General features: G+C 43.8%; 1 protein-coding gene and 1 long non-coding RNA gene across 2 annotated transcripts; one reads left to right on the top strand and one right to left on the bottom strand.

Annotated features, from left to right (window-relative positions):
• Positions 1–9,890: 9,890 nt before the first annotated feature.
• LOC142777392 (uncharacterized) lies at positions 9,891–16,038 on the top strand. Its single transcript, XM_075881741.1, has 7 exons — positions 9,891–10,296; positions 12,369–12,401; positions 12,780–12,812; positions 13,790–13,876; positions 14,081–14,125; positions 14,237–14,278; positions 14,870–16,038. The coding sequence occupies exons 2-7, from the start codon at positions 12,382–12,384 to the stop codon at positions 15,105–15,107; spliced, it is 465 nt and encodes a 154-aa protein (XP_075737856.1). The 5' UTR covers positions 9,891–10,296; positions 12,369–12,381; the 3' UTR covers positions 15,108–16,038.
• Positions 11,864–18,165, bottom strand: LOC142777393 (uncharacterized). Its single transcript, XR_012888069.1, has 4 exons — positions 17,799–18,165; positions 17,598–17,723; positions 16,039–16,145; positions 11,864–13,864 (listed from the first exon to the last, which is right to left on the bottom strand). It is a non-coding gene; the product is annotated as an uncharacterized LOC142777393 (long non-coding RNA).
• Positions 18,166–18,378: the final 213 nt, after the last annotated feature.

The raw sequence follows: 18,378 nt of genomic DNA, 5'->3' as shown, positions 1-18,378 counted from the left end.
CTTCCGTGACTGTCAGAGGCGTAAAGTTCCACCCGCAAAGCCCGCCGGTTTCCTCCAACCGTTAGATCCACCTCGAACACCATTTCAGCAAGTTGGAATGGATCTTCTTGGTCCCTTTCCTACGTCATCCTCAGAAAATAAGTGGATAATCGTCGCAACCGACTATCTGACTCGCTATGCAGAAACCAAAGCTGTGCCTAAGGGAACTGCAGTTGAAGTCGCCAGATTCTTTGTCCACGACATTGTTTTGCGTCATGGTGCACCAACTGTTCTCATAACCGATCGCGGAGCAGCATTTACGGGAGAGTTATTGCAACAAGTGACCAAGCTGACGCACACCAACCACCGGAAAACAACAGCTTATCATCCCCCAACGAACGGCTTGACGGAGAGGTTAAACAGAACACTGGCCGACATGCTATCTATGTATGTTGATCTAAAGCACAAAACGTGGGATGAAATTTTGCCGTACGTCAGGTTCGCTTATAACACCGGTGTGCAAGAGACCACAGACCTAACACCATTCGAGCTTGTTTATGGCCGTCGCGTCACAACACCGTTAGACGCTATGCTCCCCGTAGACCAGGACAACAGCGGAAATGACAGCGTTGACGACTTCATCGAGAAAGCCGAGGGAGCCCGCCAGCTTGCACGGAACCGTATTCGCGCGCAGCAAGATATCGACGCTCGCCGTTACAACCAAGGCCGAAGGAACGTCCACTATCAACCAGGTGACTATGTATGGCTGTGGACCCCAGTTCGACATCGTGGGCTTTCAGAAGGTATTGCGACGCTACGCCCTTACGAAGTTGTGCGCTGCCTCAGTGACGTGAATAACGAGGTAGTTCCCCAACGCTCCGACACCAGTTTAAACCGAAGAAGTCCACGTCCAGAAGTAGTCCATGTAGTACGGATGAAACCGTACCACGCCAGCGAGTTATGAACACTTCGAACTTTTCCTCATTATCCACAGCAGCGTGGGCTTATTTTTTTTTTCGTTGACGTGATCATTTTATTTTTCATGGCCACCTGTAGCATCTCAGTCAATCGACCGGGACGGTCGCTCTTGAAAGGGGGGACTTGACGCAAGGTAGGCTTGCAACTATAGTAGCCAGCCTCTGAGGAGGACAACGAAGTAGTTCTGTGTGCGCGTGCTCTGGTGTTCGCGTTTCTGGCCCTTCGGTTACGAAAATAAACGCCCTATTTTGTGCCTGCGTACCTGTGTCTGTGACAATATTGATACTTCTCCTCTCTTTGTAGTTCGCTAGTAGCCACTAATGATGTCGTGTAGCTCAAAGGGCTGCTTGAGTAAGAAGCTAGGCGTATCCGCTCAAATTACGACTTAACGTGTTCCCCTTTTGTTTTTTGATCGGTAGGTTTTTGAAACAGTGAATGTTTTGACGCAATTTCGGCATGCCTGCGTATTTATTCGTTCACCATGGCGCGTAGCAGGTGTGCATACACTTGTGAAGGCTCAGAAACGCATCAAACGCGCTAAAAACGAGCACTTACACGCTTTCACGCAGGCGCTCCCAATGCAGACGCTCCTGAGATCTTCAGTACCATGGAACTACAGCGCCGCCGGAGAATCAGCCGAGATACGGCGCGGCCTCCTCGTTCACTCGACTGCCCCCTTCTAGTACACTGGCGTCGAGGCAAGCCCTTGACGTCTCCTCGCGGGAGGCCTAGGCCCGGCCACCTAAACCTGCTGGTTTTTTATAAGAGAGTTTATTCCTCCTCCTCCACAACGCACGCGCTATGAAGCAACAGGCTTTCCTGGGGATAAACAACTCAACACGTCTTCCTGAGTAGTCCTGAGTAGGACTCTGGTAGTACTTAGGTGATCTTCACAGAGCAAGCGGGGCAAAAGCTTCCCCTGATTAAAGTTAGATGGATTCTGTGAGAACACAAAGGCTTGTTTCAAAAAAGTGCTAGTGGAATTCTTCAAGGCATGCTTAAGGTAAGTATTATGTGTGTTCTAAAATAAAAGTTTACATTTTCTGACCAAACTATCTCTGGTTTTTGCTAAAGACTAGTGTCACAATTTACTTCCAATAAATTTTGTTCGACAACATTCTGTCACATAACCGGCTTTACAAGCGTATTTGTAGATATTGACGTCTTCATTCCTTCAGTCAATCAGACGTGAATTTTATGAGCTAGTTTAGAGTGTCAGCAATAGATGGTTATGGTCGGGAATGTCCTGTCTTTGTTATACAATTTTTGCATTATACATAACTGCATACACAAATAAGTTCTTTTCGCTGTATATAACAGCTAACATTGTACATACGCATTGATCGTCATTGTCCATTTTTCTGTGTGCGCATAAGCTATGTAAGATACATCCGGAAATAAAATTCTCTTGAACCAGATAACATGTAGCAGCTACCGCAGCGCACCCAACGCGCTGCGGCAGCCCACCTTGCCAGGGTACGTTTACTTTGTGCGTCGCGACCGAAGTTGCTTCGCCGAAGGGTAGTCCGTTTGTCGGGTCTCCCTGGCTTGTACCTTGTACGCCGGGAGGCAGGCCGCGTCTGTTTGGCGCCTGGCGCCGAACGGTGGGCCCATTGCCAGGGCATGGCCGTCTGCTCCAAACAAAACATCCCCCTCACACACTTAAACATCGAATCTGAGGTCTCTGTAGTGTCTGCGCATGCGCGAGGTGAAAGAAAGAAAAAAGAAGGACGGCGAGGAAAATTCTTTTTACAGAATGTGAGGTTTGTTGCTTTTTATCTTTTTTTTTTGGAAAGCAACTACTCTCGAGCTCGGGGTGCCCGCCCGGCTTTTTTAAAGTGGACGCCGCCCTGGCAGAGTGTACTTGAAGTGTTGAGTGGCGAGACCACGCCTCGCCGCCCGTTCCCTTCCGTGTTGCCAAGTCGCGGCGCTGCAGTCGAGTAGTACTGAAAGAGCCACCCTCCGCGCGCAGGAACGGCTATGCGCTTCGGCTCCTCCGGCGCGCTTTTTTGATGCATATTTCTTGGTACCTGCTCATCATTAACGTCTAACACATGATGTCGTAACCCTTGAAGTATGACACGCCAACCTACTGAATACGAGCTCCATAAAACCCTTGTGAGAGATCGAAAATTATTTATTTTGTTGCGGTTAAACCGTTAAATTGGTTACTGCAGGTATGAAAACGATGACAAAAAATATGATCGGCACAGTCATGCTTTATAGCCTTTGCATTATTACGCACGTTACCTGAAGTTAAATGTGCTTCAAATTACTTTTGTATTGTGAACATCGGTAGGAGCGCATCGTCTAAAACAGCTGGTAATGCGTTGATTAAAGAAAACATGGCTTCAGAGATGTAAAAGATCATGATTATTTGGAGCATAACACAAGTGAGTTGCACTACATCATAATAATGGTCCTATCTACACGTAAACACTATTATACAAAAACGTGTTTTCGGAGTCCGCTGACTTGCAGTAAAAGTAATACTTATAATTAATGGACGACGAACCACTGCTAGAAGAAATAAGACACAAAAGAAACAGAAAGAGTGCGTCTTATTCTGATTTCTTCTGTCCTATCTGTTTTCTTTTTGTTGGTTAGGCGTCTACAATATTCAGAATAAGTGAGCGGATTAATTGGAAGTTAGATGCGCTCAGAAACCTGTGAGATAAAAAAAATACCGTGTCAAACGCACGCAGAACCAGGAGGCCGTAAGTAGATAGGGGAGAGGAAAGGAATGTGAACCCCCAACACCACTATATACTTTCGTAATTTAACTTTTTATGGTATACCAAAATATTCAGTCGCATTTACAGCGACCCCCATTGCCAAAGTTAGTCATTCTGCTGCACACCTCCCCCCCCTCCTCCTAAAAAAATTTTCGGTAGCTTTGCGCCGAACCGTTTAGCGTGTCTCTGTACAAATGCGCACTGTAAATGCCACCTTTTCGACAGTATGAGGTCTCAAAACTACTTCAAGCCCAACGCAGTCGGACGAAAAACGCACCGCGTAAAAATAGCGGCCGTATGGATATTGTCAGTGGGGCGTGATGTGTGACTTATGTTCGTATACTTGCGGATATATATATATATATATATATATATATATATATATATATATATATATATATATATATATATATATATATATATATATATATATATATGTGTGTGTGTGTGTGTGTGTGTGTGTGTGTGTGTGTGTTTACTGTGTACATATATATGCAAGTTAAATTTCTCAAGACAGAATGCACCACCACCTGCCTACAGCTTTGACACTTAATAAAAGAACTACACTTATATTACAAAACATTGTCATGAATTTGCTGGGCTTACAATGGCCATACGCCAATAGAATACTTGGAAAGCAGCACAATTTAAGCTGTGAATACGAAATGAGAACTGGTTACACTGAAGTTACGCAGATAACCAGGCGGTCTGTATATACAATTGGTACTTGTTATTATGTTTGAGATAACCCCGTTTGCGTATAATTTATGACTGTTAGGTACACGTTTTCCTTCAGATCGGCCCTTCGGTATTATAAGCACTTGAAGCTTACATAAAGGAAGCAGACTAAGCGCGAAAGCACGCGGTTTAAACAATACGAGCTTTTCAGAAAACATTATTTATTTTCTTCCGCAACACTGACATGACAAAACTGAGTCGTCGCCGATATAAATGCTGTGACAACATTAGTTATACTCGGGTTTCTCATGAAACGATCGAGCGCATGTGGGCTCATATGAGGAACAGTGCTCTGGATATCGTAGACATTGCCGACATAGCGAGCGTATGATTTATTCGCATTATTGATACTCTCCTCTCGTTGTAGTTCGCTAGTAGCCACTAATGATGTCGCGTAGCTTAAAGGGCTGCTTGAGTAAAAAGCTAGGCGTATCCGCTCAAATTACGACTTAACGTGTTCTTTTTTTTTTTTTTTGGTCGGTAGGTTTTTGAAACAGTGAATGTTTTGACGCAATTTTGGCATGCCTTCGTATTTATTCGTTCACCATGGCGCGTAGCAGGTGTGCATACACTTGTGAAGGCTCAGAAACGCATCAAACGCGCTAAAAACGAGCAATTACACGCTTTCGCGCACGTGCTGCCAATGCAGACGCTCCTGAGATCTTCAGTACCATGGAACTACAGCGCCGCCGCTACTGTCACCTGCCGCAGATTCAGCCGAGAGACGGCGCGGCCGCCTCGGTCACTCCACTGCCCCCTTCTAGTACACTGTAACCATAGTATCGTTATAGTGTCGTGAACGGGCGCCTTCCCAAGCGGCGACGGAGAAACCGAATTCTATGCACCCCGACGCGGCGCTGTTTGTTGCTGGCGCTATATGATCGTATGTATGATCGGCCAAGGGTGATTAACATAGATGAATATGGGTCCTGAAGCTTATGCAGTGAACACAAACATATCAAGATGAGTTTTGGAAGAGAAATGAAAATGAAAAAAAGGCATTATGAGCAACCACACGGTAATATTTATTCATAAAGGCTAATAGAAATATCAACTGAAGAGACGGAGAAAATAATCACCGAGGATACTGAAACAGACTGGACGTACACAAATCTAACTTGGTTGTGTGAGTTAGAGCTTGCTAAGGTACCAATCAAATCAACCGGGAAAAGGAGACACAAATCCAAGAGCTGGTGGGATGAGGAAGTAAGAAAGTCACAGTAAGACGTGAGGAAGCCTCCAGGGAACACAGGTATGCTAAACAGAGAAGTGAACGGGAAGATGGTGTGAAAAAAAAAAATTGGGAAAACTTTTTGAGCTGCAGAAAGAAAGCGTCTAATCTGATCAGTGAAAAGATTAGAAGAAAGGGGGCCCGATTGATGGTGGAAGTAATAAAAAAAGATGGAAAGACAGCTGCCAAATTTCGGAACCATCTCAATTCTCTGAGTAACAAGAGAAGCAAGAAACAGAGGTTTATAGCAACCGCTCAAGGGATTAGACTAGAGGGGGGTGAGGCAATGAAATATATAAAAACAATGATAACAGAAAAATGTAAACACCATGAAATCGCTACATGTACCGTACCAGATCAGCATGGAACAAATAGCACAGTGGCTCCACTGGAACAACAAGAGTGGGAAAGGGCAGAGAAAGGGTTTCTAATGGCATATCAACAGGCCCTGACAGCATCCCAATTATGCTAATAAAGAGACTAGGACCAAACTCTAAGCAAACATTAAAACAAGCACCGAGCAAAGCAATTATGGATGGTGAAACCCCCAATAAGTGGAAACTAAGGATGAGCGTGATCTATGAAGGAAAGAGGGACAAAGCCGATGTGAACAACTCCGCCCTATAACGGTGACATCAGTAGTTTACAGACTGGTGCTGCAGATAGTAAAGGAAAGACTACAGACATGGCCGTAGAAGGAGGCGGTGCTGGAAGAACTACAAAATGGGTTCCGTAAACGGAGGAGGTTGGAGAACAATCTGTTTTCATTGATGCAGTGTATTCAAATAGCGGAAAAGAACACATGTCCCCGTGGCTGGCATTTCTAGATATCAAGGGAGCTTACGATAGTGTGATTCAAGAAGACTTGTGGGGAATACTGGACACACTAGATGTGGAAGATGGAATAAGTAATCTTCTTAATGTTAGCTATAAAAGTAACAAGGTAGTTATATAATGGGAACAGGTATCTGAACCTATAAAGATACAACGCGGGCTTCGACAGGAATGTCCGTTGTCACCTTTGTTATTTATGGTGTATTTTCAGGGACTAGAAGCCAAATTAGAGGGGAGTCGACTCGGATTCAGCCTCTCTTTTGCCAAGCAAGGGAAACACATTGAACAATCATTACCAGCATTGATGTATGCAGATGATGTAGTAATAATAGCCGACAACAAGTAAGATCTGCAGGGATTGATAGACATCTGTGGTAATGAGGGAGATAGGTTAAATTTGAAGTTCAGTAGGAAAAAAATCGGCAATCATGATATTTAATGATAATGAAGGCAGGGAGCAGATGATATAGGAAGTCACGCTAGAAATAGTGGATAAATGGAAAATGACGGGGCTTTGACGGGGCTTTCGGGTATGGATAAATGACGGGGCTTTGTCAAAGGGAGCGCGAAAGATACGTAATGACTAAAAGCACCAGGAATGCAGCTGTAATGAAAAATAGGACAATGTGGAACTACAGTAGGTATGTCGTTGTGAGAGTAATTTGTAAAGGTGTCATGGTCCCGGATTTGACGTTCAGCAATGGGGTCTTGTTCATGAAATCAGAAGTTCAAGCAAGATTGAAAATTAAACAACGTGGCATAGGTAGACTTGCTTTGGAAGCACACGGGAATACCCCAAGTCAGGAGGTACAGGGAGACATGGGATGGACATCGTTTGAGTGCAGGGAAGCTAGCAGCAAGATGGAACTTGAGGAGCGATTGAGATAAATGGGAGAGGTGCGTTGGGCTAGGAAAGTTTTTAAACAATGTCGATACTAAATGGAGGAAACGAAGTCGAAAATTGCCAAGTAAGTATTTAGACAACAGCATAATACCAAGCAAAAAGGAAACACCGGTTAAGAAGAAGGTGAAGAAAAGAAAGAGTGACATGTGGAAGATTGGAATGTTTATGAAATCATCACTGGAGACCTACCGAACTTTTAAGCAGGAAATTGCAAGGGAAAAGATCTACGATGATTCTCAGGGTAGTTCTCTGCTCTTCGAGGCTAGAATGGTAGTATTGCGGACCAAGATGTACCGAGCAAAATACGAAGGCACCGACACGGTATGTAGTGCGTGTGGAGAGGAGGAGGAAACGGCTGAACATTTGATAATGTTCTGTAAAGGGCTCCACCCTAGAGTCGAAGATAATGGCGCCGAACTTTTCAAAGCATTGGGGTTTTGAGACAATGAAGATAAAATAGACTTTAGACGGGTTGAAATAACCAGAAGGAGGCTAACTAATTGGTGGCTACAATCGAGGTGCGAGTGAAATTCAATCCTTAAACACACAGAGATAGTACTTAACTTTATGGCTAGGTGGCGTGAGCCACCACCTGATATATAAAGGGCACAGTCGGATCCATCCATCCATCCATCCATCCATCCATCCATCCATCCATCCATCCATCCATCCATCCATCCATCCATCCATCCATCCATCCATCCATCCACACTCTAAAAAAAGAGCGAGTAAAAAGGGTGTCTTTTTGTCCCACAACAATAATCCAACAATAATCGTCATCTATATTGCGTTTCATCCTTGCGCTATCACCCCGTGCCCGGTACATTCCGGTAACGATCGACATGCCCATTATCAGGGTTACATTGCATTCTCGATAGGAAAGTGGCCAGCGCCGAGTTTTCAAGAAAGGAAGCGCACGCAAGCATGATGACGATTATTGTTGTGGGACAAAAAGACACCCTTTTTAGTCGATATTTTTTTAGAGTGCATCCATCCATCCATCCATCCATCCATCCATCCATCCATCCATCCATCCATCCATCCATCCATCCATCCATCCATCCACACTCTAAAAAAAGAGCGAGTAAAAAGGGTGTCTTTTTGTCCCACAACAATAATCGTCATCTATATTGCGTTTCATCCTTGCGCTATCACCCTGTGCCCGGTACATTCCGGTAACGATCGACATGCCCATTATCAGGGTTACATTGCATTCTCGATAGGAAAGTGGCCAGCGCCGAGTTTTCAAGAAAGGAAGCACACGCAAGCATGATGACAATTATTGTTGTGGGACAAAAAGACACCCTTTTTACTCGATATTTTTTAGAGTGCATCCATACATCCATCCATCCATCCATCCATCCATCCATCCATCCATCCATCCATCCGTCCGTCCGTCCGTCCGTCCGTCCATCCATCCATCCATCCATCCATCCATCCATTCATTCATTCATTCATCCATCCATCCATCCATCCATCCATCCATCCATCCATCCATCCATCCATCCATCCATCCATCCATCCTGGGCTTTCCGCGCTCGGAAGCAACGTGCTCGGAAGTGCGCGAAAAGCGAGGAGCGTCTGCTACGTGCGGTAGTTTTTGCGTTGTATATATTTGCATGCAGGGCATTTGAAGTATGCTTAACTTTATTAATGAGGTGTGAAATGAAGCTCACCCATCGTTAAGAGTTGTGTCACACTGTTGGTGCCTGGGGCAGCAAGGGAATGCAAAAACTGATGGCTTAAACGGCATCAACGCGGTCATGTTCTGGTGCTAGAGTTCGAATACGCTAATGTGGCAGCTGTGCGTGCGCCAAAACTGATAACATGAAAGGAGAAAAAAAAACGGAAACAACCTGAATCACTCGGGCGAGCGAGTAATAACACCATGCATGCAAGAAATAGGAGTAATGAATAAAGTAAATACTTTTTCAGTCAGCTGAAATACTTGCGTGTAGTGACCGCTAGGCTCACCATTACGGGCTTTTTAGTCATGGTCGCCGGCGGTTCGCAGCCACACACAGATGTTCTATTAGATAATTTGCTAGCCTTGACTACAAATTTTTAAGAACAAAGAACAGCTAGAAGAGCACACGGCCGTACCACCGTGCAATGTCTTTTAATGAACTTATTTCGTTTCAGACCTAGCGTACAGCAACAAAGCTTGCCTTGCGTCAAGCTTGTTTTCAATTCAGACATTCGGAAGAAGACCAATGCCACAATCACACATTTTATTCCACGCATACGCACTTTTTTTAGAGCTGTCTGTACCAATTGTTGTTAATTAACTGGTAAACATACCCACTTTATTGTGTTCTCTACGCACGCAGAAAGCAGCTACGACTAAGTTCCTTGAAAATCAGCGTATCATTTGTATGCAGGTGGAAAGGGGGATCCGCCCTCATCAAGAGGGGTGGGGGGGGAAGGCGCTAAAGGCTGGTGCACACCGGCGACTAGCTGCGGTCGCGCGACCATTTGCGACTGGTCGCAAGCAGTCGCGAACGGTCGCAAACGGTCGCAAAGCGACTGTTTTGGCCAGTCGCTTCCTGACCGATTTTTTGGTCGCGCGACTGCAGTCGCAAAACAGTTGAACCAATCAGCGAAGACCAGAAGTGACGTCAGCCTTTGTTTACATCCGGCCCCTTCGTATGTTATTTTTTTTTTCTCGTTGCGCTTGCCTACTGCCGTGAGGTACGAACGACACGTACGTTCCTCCGCGGATTTTTCCTCGCATCAGGCGAATGCCACCACGGCCAGCTTTAAGTGCTCGGCCGAGCTCCTCATCGACGCGATTAAAATGTACCCATATCTGTATGACAAGCGGCACCCTTTTTTTAAAGATCGGACAAAGAAGGACCGGGCTTGGGTAGAGATCGGAAGCATGTTCGGCATGTCGAGTAAGTACCAAGATTTTTTGTTTCAGTAGCTATATAAGCAAGAACAGGTGTGTACTGCATGGCTGGCGTTGCCAATGAATGAACAATGAAAATATTGGTATTTGTACTGCAAGGTTTTAGTTTGCATGAGATGTATTGACTGTGATGTATGCGAGCGCAGTTGTGTGCACGTTTGTTCTCGCGACTTTCCGAGTTTAACATCGAAATCGACATGACAGAACATTGTATAGCTGATAATAAAGCTCAAACGTTCAAAATACTGCTCGCAGTTGCCAACTCACCAAGCGCATGCTCCTTGCTGTGTTTGTACGTCATCGTCTGGCCAAGGGAATGTGTGCTTTTGTGAACGTGCGGCATTTGCAATGCATAATATCTAGTGCGCGGTGAGGGAGGGGGGAGGGTGTTACGCTTTAATTCTGCCTATGCATTGCAGTTGTGCTGTTTTAAAAAAAGAATGCAAAGTAGCTTCTGCTTTGAGCGCATTTTGGGCACTCCATAGAGGAGCATGTAATTAAGACATACAAAACATGTTTAGCAGCACTCTCAAATGTCCGGATTTGGGAGTCAGACATGCTGTTGATGCCAAATGACATGCAATCGTAAAAAAAAAAAAAAGATATGGTAGTGTTCTAGGGGCTGGGCGAACACTGAAGGAAAGCACAGATGGGGGAATTTATTCCTCTGTAATGTGGCCCATATCTAATCCTCATTTCTTCACAACTGTTGCTTTCCTCTCCTGTGTTTTTGTCTACTGGTGCCTTTATATTTCGATTATTCCTTTATTCCCAGAGGTTATATCTCTCCGCTTCCAACTGTGCTTCGTTTTTGTTTTTCTTTGTTCCTATATTTTAAAGTCAATTTTTCATGTCTGCTTCTATGTGTGGGTATGTTTTCATGTTTTGGTCCCTTTATTTTCTTATAATTTCCTTCCTCTCGCTCTCTCTATGTTACACTTTGAGTCATATACTATGTTTGTTGCATTTCTTTCTCTCAAAAATTGTCATCTTACTCTAGTTAGTTTCATCCTTCTTTTCAAGTTATTTAACATGTTTGCTTTTGTTTGACAACAATCGCTCCCGCTGTACACGACAGTTTCGCTTGGCTGATACCAATGGTATATACTCACCTGTAAAGTTTTGCACAATGCAGTAATGCTTAGAAAGTTTCACTCTGAAGGTGATAAAGACATCATGTGCTAGTTCATGAAATAGACTTTTTGCAAGTGAACTTCAATTGCCGACAGTATAAACAGCCTCTTTGTTACAATAGCTTGGCAGACATGCTTACCTTCAAGAAACAGTGTACATAACTCTTTGCGCAACTAATCATTGCATCAGCTGTGATGTCGTGCACATGTAGGTGGACGGTCGAAAACACTAGGTGGGCGGCATTTCTGGAACCCTCGGCTGCAGGTTCCCTCAATCATGGGCAGAGATTTTGCAATGTTTAAGCCCATACCAATACTTAAGTTTAGATGGCATGCGATTCATTTTGATTCCCAATATTCAGATTTCTAGGGTGCTGCAGCCGAAATGATCTGGGCAAAGAAAATAAAGACCACTCACAATTGTGCTGAAATAAAGTAGAAAATTTATCAGCAATACAGTATGCACAATACATTCTTACAGCAAGGGTTTTGTTTTCAGGTGTCCTTGTTGAGAAACGATTTAAGAACCTGCATGATATCTTCAAAAGCAAACAACAAGACATACGTGAAAGACAAAGAAGTGGAGCCGGAGCAGCCGACATTCCAACAATAAAATGGCCCCATTTTGAGGCCATGCTTGAATTAATGGAAGGAGAATCTGAGCCTGTGGCTTAAGTTCAATATTAGCTGACTATTGAGTACTAAACAAAAAAAAAAGTTGATTTAATTCACATGACTGTTATACATACACATAAATACACACATATCAATACACATAAGTACACGGCACATAAACATAGAAGTCCCAAGAGGTAATTCACAGTGGGCATGCATGTGATCATGAACATGGTGGCAATGGGCTGTTTTGATGTCGAGTAATTGTGGCAACAGCTACGAAGAATAACTCTGTGCATCATTCTTTCAGGGTACTGTGCAACATGAGTGCCATTGACCAAAGGTAATGAATATTGCTTACCCTCCATTGAACAGAAAATGAAATGTTTTGGTTAGCATAGCACAATGCATCAGCACAACACAAAAAGTATAGCATACCGTACAAGTAACACGTGAACAGCTTCACAAAACAGAATATTGAGTGTACTTTCTGTGTCATTCTCGGCTCTCATTTACCAAAAGAAGGAAGGCTTAATACAAAATCTAAAAATCTAAAGAGATCGCTTATTGCATGTGTCATGAGGCTGTTCATAGACAAGCATTGCACATATTCATTACAAGAATGCAGCATAAGTACTTATATTGTAGCAAAACAGTGAAAATGCTCTAAAAATGCAAACAATAGCACTGACAGAATCACATATTGCATGTTCTCTTGCAGCAGCCACATCACAGCAGAAGAGGCTAACGAGAGGTGAGCATGCACAAAAATTTTCAGTACCATGTGCATGCACTTGAAGCTGTACACGCATGGACTTGAACCTAGAAACATTATTTTTTATTACAAGGTGATTGTACTTTGCGAAATTATGAAAAATACAAGCGTGCTTGAAAGGCGGTGTTCAGGTCGTTAGCTTGCCCAAACCACTGCATTTTTTTAAATACATTCAGCACTCAACACTGAACAAAAGCACACAGGAATACATGAGGGCACAGGCATTGTTTCTGTGTGAATGTGGTTATTGTACAACGTCAAATATTTCTGAAAAAGCAAAGTATTCATCAGCGACAGGCCGCAATTAAGCAAACTAATGCATTATCTACATAGACTGGCAACACATTCATGTCAATTCGTTATGAACAAGTGCCCAGTGCTGATTGCAATACAAGTGAGCTGAATAATGTGAAGCATTCACTCATTCCTAGCAGTAAAATGATGTTGCAAAAGTCGTATGCAGCATGTGTTCAAGAAACATAATGACAGCAGGCACAGTTTCATCAGACACATCGTTTGCACAGCCATTTAGGATTGACTGTATAAATTTGATTCACATAGCCAGTGAGATATTGTTACGGGGTTAGAGACTTTTGTACAAAATGCGTTTACAGGGGAAAACCCACAGGCAAGATTCACAATGGCCGATTAACACCCTCGCGTGCTTATCAGCTGCTTGAGTTCTTCCTCTACCTTTACTTCATCTCCGTGACAATATCTCTTGTTCTCATTTAGATGCACAACCTACATAGCATTTTATTAACATAATAGGCACATTAAACTTCTGTATGCACACCTTCCATACAGCAGTGCTCAATCAAGAGGTAACGCAAGTGTAAAATAAACCTCGTGTTGAGTGAAATCATAATGGCATTTTAACTCCCGAAGAACGCCTAAAACTGTTTATGTACTAGTGGTATCATCAAATACGAAGAGAGAAGTTTTCATCACTGCAGATTACTGCCTCGGCCAAGCCATGCAGCGGAACCGGAACGTACCCCTGATACGGCTGAGGAGACTGGTGTCGACACCTGCAGCAATGAGTAAAACCTTTATGAATCCACCTAAGTAATGACAAATGAAGGGTATGCATAGATAGCCAATCTATTAAATCTAAAAACATGTTTTGTAACCTTCTTCATGTTCTAGCACATTTGGAAAATGTGCCTAATGTTTTCACACCAGATTCTGCTGCATGCAATTGTAACACTTTATAAGTTGTATAATAATACTGCCTTCTTCTGCAGTGATGCTTCAGCAACCATCTCAAGAGAGCAGCCACCATCAAAACGGTGTGTAAACGAAAAAATTATTTTAGGTACTCCTGGCAAGCGATCACAATCACAACTTTTCGAAAAGGATCTCTTTCTGTACATTTAAGCAATATGTATAATTCACTGCAGGTCACGCTCGTCAAGACGACAACGGACCTGCGAGGGCGCTAGGTGAGATATACCGCTAACTCTTAGAGGATAAACTTGCAGGTTTTTTTCGAACAATCCTGCGCATGCTACAAAATACAAAACTTTATAAGGTTAACGCTCGGTCAAGTTGATACACAGACATAGTAACAAAAAAGAGTGTGAGAACGACAAGGTAGAAACAGAAGAAACAGGATAGAGCACTCACTTTAAACTGATGTTTTTATTGTGGGCACATTTATACTAAGGCAGACAGAACCCATGTAACTACCGTAATATTTAGGCGTTAATATCAGAACATCAGCACCCTGTCCCAAAACACCAGTGTCCGTTTCAAAGATCAAAAGCCCATTTATTTCTCACAGAGAGGTAGACGCCCTATTGACACATTTATCTTTTAAGTGTGCTATTTAATTTGCTTCAGTTCCTCTATATTTTTTTCTTTCTTAGTGCCGAAAAGCACAAACATTAGTTGACAGTCAGTGCTCTGTCTTGTTTCTTCTGTTTCTACCTTGTCGTTCTCACAGTTTTTTTTGCTAAATGGTGCTTCACGATGTAACAATGCAACCTTAAAGCATTCATATGCATGAATCGCAGATCACGCTTGCTTTGCAGCAATGCAGGAGAGGGCACAAGCCATGAAGCTGTGGCGCAAGCGTGCATGGAGCACCTTGAACACATCAGAGCGAACAAGGGGGTCATCAAGAAAGATAACATTGGTTTCTTCGCTCTACGTACCGATGCACGCCTCAGAGAGCTACCAGTGCACATTGCACAAGATGTAATGCATGCAGTAGAACTTATGCTGTATGAAGCAGAGGCAAAATTGCATCAGAGCAGTGAAGCAAATTGAAGTGTTTATATAATGTCAATGACACCCATCTTTTTTTATCTTGTGTTCACTTTTCTAGTCTCAACTTAAAGGGGTCATGACTGGTCACTCAACAATTGACGGTTGTCAGCAAAAAACAAAACTACAGAATAAAATGTGCTAGTACACGTGTGAAAAGGGGCCTTAAGAGATCATTTTAATCAAAAATATGCCGTAGAAGTGCTCGGCTCCTAAAACTCAACCTACCACAAGTGACCGCCATTTTGTCATGGCATGAGAGACGTCACAAGCCGAAGGAGCAATGGCAAATGGTATACGCATTGCACATTCACAGGACCCATTTTGACATCCGAAATTATTTGCTGCAGGTACCAGCGCTACATTGCTGACACAGTAGCCATGTTTCGACCCCTGGAAGTCATTTAGGTTTAGTGGAGAGTTCAACAATGCGAAAAAATTTGATTGCAAGCGCAGTTGATGACGGAACACGACCGTCTGCCAGATTGCACACTGTGCAGCAGCTTGTCGAGCAAGCGGTTCGTGATGTCATGGATAGTGAGTGCGTCAGTATTGCCCAACTGCCAGGCGACTAGCTCGTTTATAAAAATATGCGATTAAAAATTAGCAGCTTGACCAAATCGCTCGAATTTTGCCAGCTTGTATGTGAACATACAAGAATCAGCTCATACAACACACATTATGGTTGAAAATTGGGTGTCATGACCCCTTTAGGGCAACTTAATTCTGTGATAATTGTAGTGATAACCGTGCAATAACTCAAATATTTTAACATGAATTATTTATTTTTGTGTTTTCATGATTATATTTGGACATGACAGTTTTCCCTGTAATGTATCTGTTGTGTCACGGGTGATTTTTCTCTTGTTTGTTTAGCTTAAGAAGATGCTATGTACATAAGTTCTGTAAGCAATAAAATGCATTTACAACCCACCTTCACCTTGTACGCCTCAAGTGCCGTTTACCACTTTGTCCTGCCAAGGCACCTGACCGTGTGTGACGAAGTATTGCGCCAATTTAGCTCGCACTTCCTTGGCATACCTAAAACGCATAAGTGCCATGTGAAATTTCTGTCGGCGCAGCCATGATGGAAGACACACACTGTAAAAGGAGCATGCTGAGCTTGAAAATCTCACGCATAGTTGCATTTCAGTGTCATAGTCATGACGCTACATTGCCAAAGTGTTCCTCATTTTTATGTATTAATGAGCGCTACCTCTGCTGTCTATTTTCTACGGCATCATCACAGCTTCTGATAGAATGCATATTTACTGACTAACTTTAGAAATTTCGATATGTCAAGTTCCATGACAGCCAAGGTCAGCAACTGCTCGCATTTGGACAAAACCATTGTGCACTTTTGAGAGAACGATTGTGCTGTACAGTTAAACCTAATTAGGGCTGGTGCACACCGGTAACTAGGAGCGGTCGAGCGACCATTTGCGACTGGTCGCGAACAGTCGCACTGCTTGTGCACTCCGCAAGCTGTCGTATATGCAGTGAATATTTCTGTGCCTACACATTTTGGCGAATCATAAGCATGCATCAACCTTTTCATGGAAGAGCGTACGTGCTCATATCACTCAGGTTGAAGAAGGGCAACCTAAACGTACCTGTAGCAATTTGCTTAGCATGGATTTCTGAAAAGCTGTAAATTCAAGGAGAACCTATTTTGCAAAACGTACATCACTCAAGTCTATTGTTTAAATTGCTTTCACACAATGTGCTACCATCCACAATATGTATTGCCACTGCGCTACTGTCCACAGTGTATTGTGTCACTGTCAATTTAACAGAACATACGTAAAATTGTAGCAAGGTGCAGGGGTTAAACGCTGGTCATGTTTGTGAGAAATTTCGCATGTGTACTTGTGCAAACACACACCGTCCTGCATGCAGATACATAAAGGGTGGTTGGTTGAACCTCCTCGCTCCTCGATGCTGAAAAATATTTTTGGCATGAATACTCTTTGAGTGCCTTGAACAGCACATCAATTTGTCCTAAAAATTTGTGCATAATTGTACTCGCAAAGCTGAGGATTGTGTTTCACTTATTTTATAACATCATAATTGCGCTCTATATAGTACCTGTGCATCAGGATAACAGAAAACGGGAACTGACACGTCCACAATGTAATGTCATTGTGTAGCACAGAATCCCATTTTCTGTGATTTTACAAGCGGAAACCACGTACTGATTACGCAATAAGCCACAACAGATGGTTTTGAATTATTCACCACCCGAGATTCTTAACGTACGTGCGCAACAAACGCGGCAACTTAAGTGCATTTCGCCTCCACCTAAAGGCGATCGATGCGGCCGTAATCAAACACCTCATTTATGCCTAAACTGCCGACCGCAGTAACGACTGCACCATCGAGCCCGCATACGTCATAAATGCAATTCGTTCTATCCGCCCAAGCGAAACTTCCTTACAAGCGAAGCGCAGCCACAAGCCACAGCATATTAATCTTCAAACCACACGCTCTTACCTAATGGTCATGGCCAGGCAGTCGTGCGCCGAAATTGTAGGCCGGTGGTTTGTGTCCTGCTTGGATATTGCGGGGCGCAGCAGTTCGAGCAAAGTGTCGAACGTTCGTGGCGGCATCCGCATGAAGCTAACCACCAAAAAAAAGAACGAGATAACATGTTATGCACTATCTTATAAGCATGTAAAACAACCATAAACTTACTCTCGGAAATACTCCTCGTCGTGCGAGAGCAAGTCGGGAAGCAGACGCCCTGTGTGGCCAGCCACTTCTCGCGAGCGAAGGGACGGTCTCACCCACCACCGCCTTGCTTGCTTTGAACGTTATCGTGCTGCCAGCGCTGACACGTTGGCTGAGCACATCAGCACCGCCACAACCTCTTCTTCATCACTCGACTCGAAGTCTATGATGCTGCCGGGAGAACGCACACACACACAGCCATAAAAAACAAACGCATCGCGCTCAGCGGGCTCCGTATCTGATCAGCTGATCGTCGCCGGTCGCCCAAGTTCTCGTTGATAACGAGATCTGTACGTGACTCTCCGAGTTTGCGACTTCCGGTCGCTCGCATGCAGCCTTGCCGGTGTGAACGTCGCTCGCAATTTGGTCGCCAGTCGCAAATGGTCGCGCGACCGCGGCTAGTCGCTGGTGTGCACCAACCTTTAGTCTACCCCAAACATTAATCTGCCCCATACAGATTAATGGGGAGGGAATTAAGCTGCTGCGATGAACCTCCGCCCTCCTCCAAGGTGGATGTTTCAGCTGGCAAAAGCTGGAATGGTCA

The sequence above is a fragment of the Rhipicephalus microplus genome, chromosome X, assembly GCF_043290135.1.
Source record: "Rhipicephalus microplus isolate Deutch F79 chromosome X, USDA_Rmic, whole genome shotgun sequence".
Taxonomy (NCBI): Eukaryota; Metazoa; Arthropoda; class Arachnida; order Ixodida; family Ixodidae; genus Rhipicephalus; species Rhipicephalus microplus.
The sequence above is the reverse complement of the archived record's forward strand: the minus strand, read 5'-3'. Positions and strand labels throughout refer to the sequence as shown.

Excerpts from the sequence above, each read along its gene's own strand:
- LOC142777392 (XM_075881741.1), top strand. The coding sequence starts at position 12,382 with ATGAGTGCCATTGACCAAAG. Across the intron at positions 12,402-12,779 it reads ATGAGTGCCATTGACCAAAG|CAGCCACATCACAGCAGAAG; the intron begins GTAATGAATATT and ends GTTCTCTTGCAG. Across the intron at positions 14,126-14,236 it reads GAGCAGCCACCATCAAAACG|GTCACGCTCGTCAAGACGAC; the intron begins GTGTGTAAACGA and ends AATTCACTGCAG.